Source organism: Dipodomys spectabilis, unplaced genomic scaffold (genome assembly GCF_019054845.1).
Source record: "Dipodomys spectabilis isolate Male_0828 unplaced genomic scaffold, ASM1905484v1 ptg000499l, whole genome shotgun sequence".
NCBI classification, from domain to species: domain Eukaryota; kingdom Metazoa; phylum Chordata; class Mammalia; order Rodentia; family Heteromyidae; genus Dipodomys; species Dipodomys spectabilis.
The window spans coordinates 162352-173947 of record NW_024871176.1 but is presented as its reverse complement, the minus strand read 5'-3'; the positions used below and the strand labels follow the sequence as shown (position 1 = coordinate 173947).

The following is an 11596-nucleotide window of genomic DNA, read 5'->3' as shown; positions in this document are numbered from 1 at the left end:
CTAGCCAATCAGAGCCCGCGAGCCGGGAATCTCTTTACCGATTGGCTGAAGCATTGGCCAGTAGGCATCGCAGCAAAGCTGTCAGGGAATTATTTTTCCCACCCCCTCCCTTGAGCCAATGGTAAACAAGTCTCTGGGAGTGTCCCGCCCTGGTGCGAGAGCCACGAACCAATGGAAAAGGAGAACGGAGCGGTGGCGCGGCCAATGGAGGGTGGAGCCACGCTGGGGTCTGAGACGGAGGCCCCGCGGGGTCAATCCCCGGCGCGCCGCCCATCGCATGGCTGTGTGGGGCCTGGGGGGCCGCCTTGGCCTGCGCGGGTACCTTGGCGCTAGTAGGTTACTATGTCCCCGTTTCCGGAGCCGCGCCCCTCAGGGCGAGGAAGACGGGGACGGGTGAGTATGTGGCCGGGAGGGAACTGGACAACACCTGCCGTGAGTTCCGGTACTGTCACACTGGTGACGTCCCCTCTGTGCTCTGACGTCACCGCGGGCATCGTGGGAGCCGGAGAGCAGGATTTTATTTGCACACGCGCAGCCCGGGCAGGGCACAGCCTCTGCGGGACAGGGGAGCCTGCGACTCGGCTTCTAAATAGTAACCCTTCCCCAGAACAGTGGATGCTATTCAAAACACACATACTCCAACATGATGGAAAGAAGGTTTACGGCATCTTCTCTGGAACTTGGGCCTCACACCTCAAGCCCTGTAGTCTACCCTGAGTTAATAACGAATCCATATATTCTGTACCCCTTAATTTAACTCTTTGAATTAACTTTGCAATGTCACATGACCATTTAGAGCTATTTATTCAAGTTATAGGTTGCTATTTGGAAATGCCAATTTGGGGGGGGTGAGCTGGAGGACAAGGGGATGTTACCTTTTTTTTTTGGGGGGGGGGGATGTTGCTCAGTGACAGAGCATTTGCCTAGCAGGCCCAGGGGAGGGGGTTGTGGATAATGCCCAGCACTGTAAATAAGTTTTAATAGGTGTTGGTGGCTCACAACTGTAATCCTAGCTATTTAGGAGGCTACTATGGGGAGGACTACTGTTTAAGGCCAGTTGGGCAGAAGTCTGCAAGATTTCATCTCCAAAATAACCAGCAAAAAGCTGGTCTCAAATGGTTAAAACCACTAGCCCTATCGTAGCAATTACAAGGCTCTGGTTCAAACTCAGTACCACAACATTTAAAAAACAAAACCTTTTTTTGTAAAGAAAATGCCAGTACTCAAATCCTGTATTTTCCATTTTGGGTGGTTTTTGTTGTTGTTTTGTTTTTGTCCAGCATGGGGCTTGAACTAGGGCTTGGGTGCTGTCGCTTAGCTCCTTTAGATCAAGGCTAGCACTCTACCACTTTGAGCCACAGTTCCATTTCCAGTTTTTGAGTGGTTAATTGGACATAAGAGCCTCACAGGGACTTTTCTGCCTGGACTGTATTTCTAATGCGATCCTTAGATCTCAGCCTCCTAAGGAGCTAGGATTACAGGTGTGAGTTGCCAGAGCCTGGGTCAGTTTTTGTTTTGTTTCTGTTTCTGGTTTTTTGTTTTTAATTGCTGAGTGGACTCAAAGCCTTGTAGAATGGAAGTGGCCTGGTTTTCTGGCCCCTGACTTGGTGGTAAAGAGTCAGAATTGAGGAAGTGGAGCTATGACTTAAGTGGCAGAGTGCTTGCCTTAAGCTGAAGAGATTAAGGATACTGCCCAAGCCCAGAGTTCAAGCCCTACAACCACCACCACCACCAACAACAAAAAGTCCCAGTTGGAAGGATTAGAGGTAAGAGTTAGAGGAGGAAAGAGGTCACAGTTTGGGGTCTGAAGTGGGACATTTTTGGTCATAAATTTCAGCACTGCCTCTTCCTCCCTGGGTGACCTCAGAAGATGAGTCACAGCAGTCCTGAAGTTAGAGGTAGCTCCTATCTTTGTGGCTATGGGAAAATTCCAGGGCTAATTCCAGGGGAGAATGCCTATAATACACTATGAGGCAAAGGCTATGGGAAGTGATCGATCTCTTCTTGCAGCAAATATTTATTGAGCACTCACATTGACCAGTGCTCAACATCAGCTACGCTGCAGATAGACATGAGGGCAAGACACAGAGTTTACCTACAGACAACTAGCAACTAGAAGGTTTGGAGAAGAAAAGTGTCAACAAGAGATTAACATCCAAGAAGTGTGGGGTAAATGCCACCATCAAGGTTGCAAGCAGCAAGCTGAGACCCACTAATGGAGGTCTCCTGCATAAGCCATCCCCACTTACTGTCTCTTCATGTCTGCTTCCCCTTAGGCCACAGCCTTCTTCAAAGACACCCAAGATCCCCAAGATTTACACCAAAACAGGAGACAAAGGTAGGGTGGGGACAGATGAAAAATGCAATTAAAAAAAACAAGCAGGTGGCAAACATCATTTTAGGGTTCTTCCAGCTTCCTTGTAGACACTAGAGACAATATGATGGGTCTGAATTTGCATCACAACAATGTAACGTGAAATGAACAATGCCTAGGATATATTAAGTGATAAAACAAGTTGCAAGTCCAGATGGGGCAACTCATGCCTGGAGTCCCAGCTCCTTGGGAAGTGGAGATAGGAAGATGGAGGTGTGAAGCTGGCTCTAAACAAAAGCAAGGGCTTCCTGAAAAATGAATGAAGAGTTGGGGACATGGCTCAAGTGGTAGAAAATTCAATTCCAGTGCTAAAAAAAAAAAGAAAGAGGAAGAAAGAAAGAAGGGAAAGGAAGGTAGGTTGGGGTAAGTGTGGCTCAGAGCTCAGTGGTAGAGGCTTGCTTACCTGGCATGCTTGGGGCAAGGGTGCCCTCATAAAAGAAGACAAAACAAGTTATGGAACAGGGCTGAGAAGGTGGCTCAGTGGTAGAGTGCTAGCCTCACATGCATGAGGCCCTGGGTTCAATTCCTCAGCATCACATAAGCAGAAAAAAGCCAGAAGTGGTGCTGTGGCTCAACTGGTAGGGCGCTAGCCTTGAGCTGAAGAGCTGAGGGACAGTGCCCAGGCCCAGAGTTCAGACCCCATGACTGACAAAAAAAAAGTTACAGAGCAATCTAAATATTCTGAACCTATTTAGATAAACAAAAAAAAAAAAAAAAACAAAACTGTAGGGGGCTGGGAAGGTGGCTCAGTGGTAGAGTGCTTGCCTTGCATGCATGAGGCCCTGGGTTCAACTCCTCAGCACCACATAAGCAGAAAAAGCAGGAAGTGGCACTGTGGCTCAAGTGGTAGAGCACTAGCCTTGAGCTGAAGAGCTGAGGGACAGCTCCCAAGCCCAGAGTTCAGGCCCCATAACTGACAAAAAAAAAACAACAAAAAAAAACTGTATATGTGCATACACATACACATCAATTGCTTTTTATAACAAGCATATATTACTCTGATAATTAAAAAAATACCAGAACATAATGTATAGAAAAAGACACAGAAGAATATATCAGCAGTATGATACCATTTTTGGAAATAATGCCGATCACTACTAGGCAATATTTTTTGATAGATACATACATAGTAAAAGTATAAACATCTGCAGAGGATAATTAAGGTACTGACCTGTACACTGAAAAAAAGTAAAAATGGGAGGGGTAGGGTAACACATACCTATAATCTCAACACCTGAGGCAGAGGCATGAGGGTCACAAATTTCAGGCCAGCCTGGGCTATTTAGTAAGTTCAAAACTACCCTGAGCGAAGCTAGACATTATAGGCTCACACCTGTAATCATAGTTGCTCAGGAGGTTGAGATCTGAGGATTGTGGTTCAAACCCAGCCTGGGCAGGAAAGTTGTGAGACCCTTATCTCTAGTTAACCACCAAAAAGCCAGAAGTGGGAGTGTGGCTCAAGTGATCGAGCACCAATCCTATGTAATAAAGCTAAGGGACAGCGCTTAGGCCCTGAGATCAAGCCCCCCTACCAGCACAAAACAACAAAACACAACAAAACAAAACAAAAAAACCTACTGTGGACTACATAACAAAACCCTGTTGCAAAACAAAAGAGTTAATTTCAAGTCATTTATAGATTACCATGATAACCAAAAGACAACATACACAGAAATTACAAATGTTATTTGTCCCCTCCAGGGACACCAACACTCAGGCATGGTTGGGGCTGTTGGCTGAGGCTCCCTGAATTGCCCAGCCTTGAATCAGGAATGGCTCTGTAGGAAGGTGCCGGACTTACAGGATTCAGGGAAGTGGGGGCTTTGCTGCGGCTTGGACTCTGCCCCGAAGCAGGGCTAATTCTGTATATTGCAGGAAAGACCCTTGCTGAAGCCACGGTGGGTAATGCCACAGCAGTTACTCACTCTAGGCAGGAAGGGAACTGTGTGTCAGACTCAGGCCTGATGACTCACTGGTCTTGTTTCATTTGGTCTTGATTTATCACGGGGCAGCTCCTCTGATGGTTTTCTATGAAATTGTGTTAAAAAAAAAAAACAAAAAACCACAGCCTATCTGTGAGTGCCCATCCAGGACCTGACAACACCAGTGTCATGATAGTGCCAGGCACCACAAACCATGACCCAGACTGAAGAGGATCCTCAATGTATGTGTAACCTACACACAGCTTTGGTTTTTATTGTTGTTGTTGTTTTATTGCCAGTCCTGGGGCTTGAACTCAGATCTTGGGCACTGTCCCCGAGCTTCTTTTGCTCAAGGCTAGCACTCTACCACTTGAACCACAGTGCCACTTCCAGCTTTTCCTGTGCATATGGTACTGGGGAATTGAACCCAGGGCTTTATGCATGCTAGGCAAGCACTCTACCACTGAGCCACATTCCCAGCCCCCACACTTTGTTTTCTGAGCAGGTTAGTTTGTACAGGATTCTTTTGGGGGAGAGGGGATCACTTAGTAGGCATTTATTTGGAGAATGTTGGAGATTGAACCTAGGGTTAGACAGAACACAGGGGTGTGTTCAGTCCATGCATCTCATAAGCTTGTGCATTTATCATTGCACTTTCTATGTTATACTTCAGGTTGAAAGGGAGTTTGGGGGGCTGTCATTACTGGGGGTTGAACTGAGGACCTTGTACTTCCTAGGAAGGTGCTGTAACTACTTGAGCTACTCTGATAGTTCCTGACACCCACCTACCTTCCTTCCTGACACCCACCTACCTCCCTTCCTTTCTTCCTTCCCTCCTTCCTTCCTTTCACAATGTATCAGGAAAAAAACAATAACAAAATGCCTTTCTGCAGGGTTTTCAAGCACCTTTACAGGAGAAAGGAGACGCAAGGACGACCAAATATTTGAAGCTGTGGGAACTACAGATGAGTTAAGCTCAGCTATTGGGTAAGGGACACTGGATTAGCCTTGAGGTTGAGCCTAAACCACAGGGCACCAGTGAATTCCATCCCCATAAAGCTCTCAAGAGTATTGGGCGATCCTGGAAGTTGTCCATGTTGGATGGCCAGAAGCGGAGGCTGTCAGCTTGGCAGGGCTGCAGGCCACAGGCACCTCTCCCTTCTAGCCTTACCCGCTCCCTCTGGCCAGCATGTGTCCCTCTCCATGGCCCGGGCAGCTGCCTTCCCCTCTGACCCTGGTCCTCTCACTTTCCCGGTGAATGCCATCCAGTATATATTAACTTGTAAATAAGTAAAGGTTTAACAAGAGTGACTCCAAAAATTAGTCAGGATAGGCCAGGGCACGTTATGATGATGAGCAGCCCCAAAACGTCATGGCTTCCCAAACCAAAGGTGCATTTCCTGCCCTTACGCCAGCCTGCCTCAGGCTGGCGGTTTCTCTGTTCCACTTGGCCTTCCTTCTGGGATCCAGGCTGCTACTTTTGGTAGCAGCTTAGCCAGGGAGTGACCTGTGCTCAGACCTCACCAGGCAGTGCCTGATGCCAGCGAGGTGGGAGGGGGTAGCACACAATAAGAACTGTGTGGTTCCAGGGGTATGGGAATGAACTGGGTTCAAATTCTGATGCTCTTGCCTATGAACTGTGTGACTTCAGACAAGTCACCCAGCCTCTCTGAACCTCGGTCTGCTACTCTGTCAGACAGTCATGGTAACACGGTTCATCTCTGTTCTTTTTTTTTGCCAGTCCCAGGGCTTGAACTCAGGGTCTGGGCACTGTCCCTGAGTTTCTTTTGCTCAAGGCTAGTACTCTATCATTTGAGCCACAGCACCACTTCCAGCTGTTTCTGTGTATGTGGTATTGAGAAATCAGACCCAGGGCTTCATGCATGCTAGGCAAGCGCTCTACCACAGAGCCACCTTCCCAGCCTCATCTCTGTTCCTGTGAGGATTTAATGAGATAAATCTATGTGTGTGTCCCCTCCCTCCCCCATTCCTTCCAGAGTCTGCTCAAGAAATAGTAATGTTAGCTATTGTCATCAGCACGTGCTATCAGGTCTCAGAGGTGGCTAGACTAGGTGAGATTTTTTTTTCAGGACAGAGGTACAGCTTGCTAGCAGGGATGGATGGCAGGCCTACGAGCAAAGGACGCCCGTGGCTGCTCTTGATGGACCTTTTGTCTCACAGCCCTGGATTAGAAGCCAATGCTTTCTCCTTCTTCCTCATAGGTTTGCCATGGAACTGATCACAGAAAAGGGCCACGCCTTTGCCAACGAGCTGGAGAATGTAAGTAGCATGGTCTCACCCCACGATGGAGTTTTTCATCCCAAGGGACTGGTGACCTCAACTTGAGCTGTAATCTTTTTTTTTTTTTTTTTTTGGTCGGTCGTGGGGCTTGAACTCTGGGCCTGGGCGCTGTCCCTCAGCTCTTCAGCTCAAGGCGAGTGCTCTACCACTTGAGCTGCAGCGCCACTTACGGTTTTCTGGTGGTTTATTGGAGATAGGAGTCTCACGGTCTCTCCTGCCCGGGTTGGCTTTGAACCGCGATCCTCAGATCTCAGCCTCCTGAGTAGCTAGGATTACAGGCGTGAGCCACCAGCACCCGGCTTTGAGCTGTAATCTTACCGTGGCTTCCTCTGGTCATCCTTGTGAGCTGTTCATTCACCTGCAGCATGGGGGACGATCAGAAGTAATCCTTCACGGGGGAGGGCTGAGGACAATGCCAAGTGAAGGGAGGATAAAAGAGAGCTGTCATCAGCCAGGGGTCTTGGGCAATATGGAGGGACAGTGTGTGTTGTCCCTCTGGGGTGGGCTTGCTACTGGCATCTATGCATGCAGATCAGGGGTTAAGCATCCCACAAGGCACAGGTAGCTCCCCTCCATAAAGAATGATCCCAAAGGCAGTAGCACTAAGCTGGGAAGCTCAGCTTCCCTCAGCCCACAGGACTCCTGCTTGTTCTCAGGGGCCTGGGTCCCGGAAGCAGCAGGGTCTCTGCGGGGATGCCATCCCAGAATGCTTTGGAGTATGCCCAGGCTATCCATCTATGCATCGACCCAAGTCTAGAACTGGTCCAGACAGGCACGGGGTGGCTCACGCCTGTAAACCTAGCTACTCAGGAGGCTGAGATAAAAAGGATCACTGTTTGAAGCCAGCCTGGGCAAGAAAGTCTGTGAGACTCCTATCTTCACTAAAGTACCAAGAAAGTTGCAAGTGGAGCTGTGACTCAAGTGGTAGAGAGCTAACCTTGACCATAAAAGCTCAGGGACAGTGCCCAGGCCCAGAGTTCAAGCCCTAGGATGAGCACAAAAATAAAATAGAATAGAATAGAATTAGTCCAGATGGGAGCCCAGCTCGATTCTGCTCCCAGAGCTCCTTCCAGGATATCCAAAGCGTTCCTGAACTTTACAGTGCTTTACGGTCACATCTGGCCGTAACTAGTTTGAAAATCAAGGCTGTCGGTTTCGAGAGGAGAAGGACGCTCACAAGGAAGGCCCAGATGTAAGGGAGCTGGTGCCAGAGCCGAGAAAGTTCCTCGGGGTCTTTTCTCCCCCTCAGACCCAAGAAAGCCATGTCAGGTGCCCTGCACAGGGCTGGGTGGGCCGTGAAGACACGGCGTTCTCACAGGACAGCAGTGCCTGGGCTCAGTGACACCCCCAGTAGGGAACTGCACCCTTTCCACCCCTGCCACACGTAGTCTTCACTCTCACTCTCGCTCCCCAGATCCAGTGCACCCTGCAGGACGTAGGCTCTGCCCTGGCCACGCCGCACTCCTCGGCTCGGGAGGCCCACTTAAGTAAACCTCTGAACCTGCTGGGGGGTGCAGAGGGCTCGGGGTGGGGGCATCCTCTTTGGTGCTGCCCCAGGGCTGACTTGGGTGGGAGGGAAGGAACTCTCCCAGCAGCTGGAAGCCTTTGGATTGGGGAGTGGGGGTGGGGGGCCAGCAGGAAGGATGTGGGCGCTTCCTGTGCTTGGTGGGCGTGGTCTCATGGCAGCTTCCTTGTCCTGACTCCTCAGAGCGGGTGACATTTGAGGCAAGCCGCATCCTAGAGCTGGAGCAGTGGATCGACAAGTACACCAGCCAGCTGCCCCCTCTCACAGCTTTTATTCTGCCCGTACGTTATCCCAGCATCCTCCCCTGGGAAGGGAAGGGGGTACAGGCCCCGTGTATAGGCAGAACCCCTAGACCCTTTAGCTTTAATAGGAACAGGAGCTGTGCACCAGCCCCGTGCCCCTCCCCAGCTCTGCCCACTTTGGAGGAGAGTCCCCCTGTGCATGTACTTGGAGGGGCCCTGGACAGCACTCTCCCGGTGGTGGGGCAGGGTCTGGGTCTCTAGGAGCCTGTGTGCAGCATGAACACCTGCTTTCTTCTCTTTCAGTCTGGAGGCAAGAGCAGTGCAGCCCTGCATTTCTGCCGGGCCGTGTGCCGCCGTGCTGAGCGACGGTAAGACCATGTAGCAAAAGCCCGCTTTCTAGGAGTTAAGAGATGGCTTCCAAAGCCGGGTGCTGGTGGCTCACGCCTGTCATCCTAGCTACACAGGAGGCTGAGATCTGAGGATCGCAGTTCAAAGCCAGCTCAGGCAGGAAAGTCAATGAGACTTTTTTTTTTTTTTGGGGGGGGTGGGGGTCCGGTCATGGGCCTGAACTCTGGGCCTGGGCGCTGTCCCTCAGCTCTTCAGCTCAAGGCTAGCACTCTACCACTTGAGCCACATCACCACTTCTGGCTTTTTCTGCTTGTGTGGTGCTGAGGAATCAAACCCAGGGCCTCATGCATGCAAGGCAAGCACTCTACCACTGAGCCACCTTCCCAGCCCAGTCAATGAGACTCTTATCTCCAATAAACTGCTCAGAAAACCAGAAGTGGCACTGTGGCTCAAGTGGGAGAGCGCTCACCTTGAGTGAAGAGCTGAGGGATGGTACCCAGGCCCAGAGTTCAAGTCCCATGACTGACAAAAGAGAGAGAGAGAGAGAGAGAGAGAGAGAGAGAGAGATGGCTTCCATTTTCTGTAGCAGGAAGGCTTTGTCCTGCACACAAAGCTCTTAGGCCCAGACAGAGCCTCAGGCATGTCCTGGGTACTTGGAACTTGGGCTTCACAAAAATGAAACATCACTTGTTTACAAAGTCATCCACATCAGCAGGACCCCAAGGCCCTCCAAAGGGCTAGGCTGAGCCTCCGAGGGGCAGACAGTGCCCCAGCCCCACCCCGGGGCAGACTGTCAGAGCAGGGCGATGGACAGCAACGTTGCTTCTGCATGAAGAGCGCCAGCGCATGGAGGGGAATGAGGTGCCCATGGGGCAGGCCTGCCAGGCACCTGCCCTAGCCACCAGCCCGTTGTGTAGCCCGGATGGGGATGAGAAGCCCGAGGCTCAGTCCCGAGGATCATGTTCTCATGGGCTCTGACAGTGTCCCGCATGAAGGGCCTGGCAAGGCCTTGCCACATGCTGGTGCTTGGCAGATTCAGTCTGTGATTCCCGTGTGCAGACACGAGCTGTCGTGGTCCCCCGAGCTCTCCCTCGACAGCCGCTCCAAGTCACAGCTTAGGACTGGTAGCGCCTGGGGAGGCTGGAGGCTGGAGGCTGGCCACTCCATCCCACCAGGGAGAACCCCAGGCCCAGCGGAGTTCAGCAGGCTGCTCCCCTCGTCTCCCCCTCTCCTACACCATCCATCCAGCCTGTTGGGAAATACTGGCTGGGACAGTTGGCCTGACTGTGTTTCCTCTTTTTCTCAGTGTGGTGCCTCTAGTCCAGACGGGGGAAACTGATGCAAATGTGGCCAAGTTCTTAAACAGGTACTTGTGGGAGTGTGGCAGTGGAACTTAACAGCAGTGCCACAGGCCCGGGGAACAGTGCCAGGGCTGCCCCCCCCCCATTGCCCCCTACTTGTCATGTGTTTATAGGTGTATGGCATGTGCCTAGCACTGTGCCAGGCTCAGGGAAGGCAGCTGAGCCCTCTTCCTGTGAGGTGAAGGCCTGGCAGAAGACCACTGCAGAGCCAGCAGAGACGATGCTAATCACAAGGACAGGGTGGCAGGCAGAGGCCCTTGGGGAGGGCACCTGGGCGCCTCGGGAAGGCTTTCCCAGCTATGTCGATAGTGACCAGGAGTCTGACCTCCTGAGCCAGCCTCCCCTCCTTGAAAAGGCTCAGGGCAGCTCAGTGCAGGTTGTGGGGAGTCACACAAGCACCTGGGAGGCAGGTGGGGCAATTTCCTCCCAGGAGGAAGGAGGAGGACTAGGTTCTGGGCAGTATAATATTCCAGGCCCGCGCTTCTATCAGTAGTGTCTGTACACACTTTGGATTGTCACAAGGATGTTGAGGGGTGCTCCTGGATCTAGCGGGTAGAGTTCAGGGATGCAGACGGTGTCAAGGTTTCGAGCCTGCTGACACCTCTCCTCACACAGACTCCTGGAGCTTGGGGTTTACAGTTCCTCCTAAAAGGCTAACAGAAGCAGGACCCGGTTACCACTGAGCTAACTCATTTCAGATCTTTCTCTTTGCTCCTCTGATCTCCAGGCTCAGCGATTACCTCTTCACCCTAGCTAGATATGCAGCCATGAAGGAGGGCAACCAAGAGAAAATATACAAGAAGAGGGACTAATCTAACTCACTGGACCATGATGGACACAGGTTTCACAGGCCCTGCATGGTGACCACTGTGACCTTTGCCCTTTGCCCTCCTGGGGCCTGAAGAGCTCACTCCCATGGGTGTAGGCCCCGGTCGCCTCATCCTCTGTCCCTTCCCACAAGGGAAGTTTCTGCCCAGCCTTCCCAGGCTGCCTTGCATTTTCCCGGGCTGCCTTGTGTCTTCCTGCATCTACCCAGGCTGCCCCGCATCTCTGTGGAACTGGGGTCAACTCAGTATTGCAGAAGACACCAATGCCATGGCTGTGAGGAAAGGGAGGTGAGCAGAAGAAAGAATAAAAGTGGGAAAGAGTGTGTGTGTGTGTGTGTGTGTGTGTGTGTGTGTGTCTGGGGGGGAGGGGAGATAATGCGTTCAGGAGTGAACCCCCTCCCGCTGCCAGCTCAGGTTGTCCAAGGGTTTGTGATGGGAATGCAGCCCTTGGAAGTGTAAGCGTGATTTACTTGTGTCAATGGGGCTTTCAGTGTCAGGTTTATAAAGGAGAAGCAGGCAGGACTGGGCCGTTTGGTCACCTGTGAGCCACCCATCACCACCACAGGGCAGGGAAGGGATGTTTCAGAGCCATAGGCCTCAGCAGCCTTGGCCTGGGATTGCAAGGCCGGGGTGCAGCTTGGAGAATCCCCTTTCATGGTTTGGGGGGGGGGGGGAGGGCAGGAGGGAGGCTGTGGG

General features: G+C 51.5%; 1 protein-coding gene across 1 annotated transcript; it reads left to right on the top strand.

The window, feature by feature from the left end:
- The first annotated feature begins 235 nt into the window (after window positions 1-235).
- Window positions 236-11220, top strand: Mmab (metabolism of cobalamin associated B). The gene is made up of 9 exons (XM_042669628.1): window positions 236-393; window positions 2277-2338; window positions 5190-5283; window positions 6519-6576; window positions 8012-8084; window positions 8306-8403; window positions 8668-8732; window positions 10019-10078; window positions 10801-11220. The coding sequence occupies exons 1-9, from the start codon at window positions 278-280 to the stop codon at window positions 10883-10885; spliced, it is 711 nt and encodes a 236-aa protein (XP_042525562.1). The 5' UTR covers window positions 236-277; the 3' UTR covers window positions 10886-11220.
- The last annotated feature ends 376 nt before the right edge of the window (window positions 11221-11596 follow it).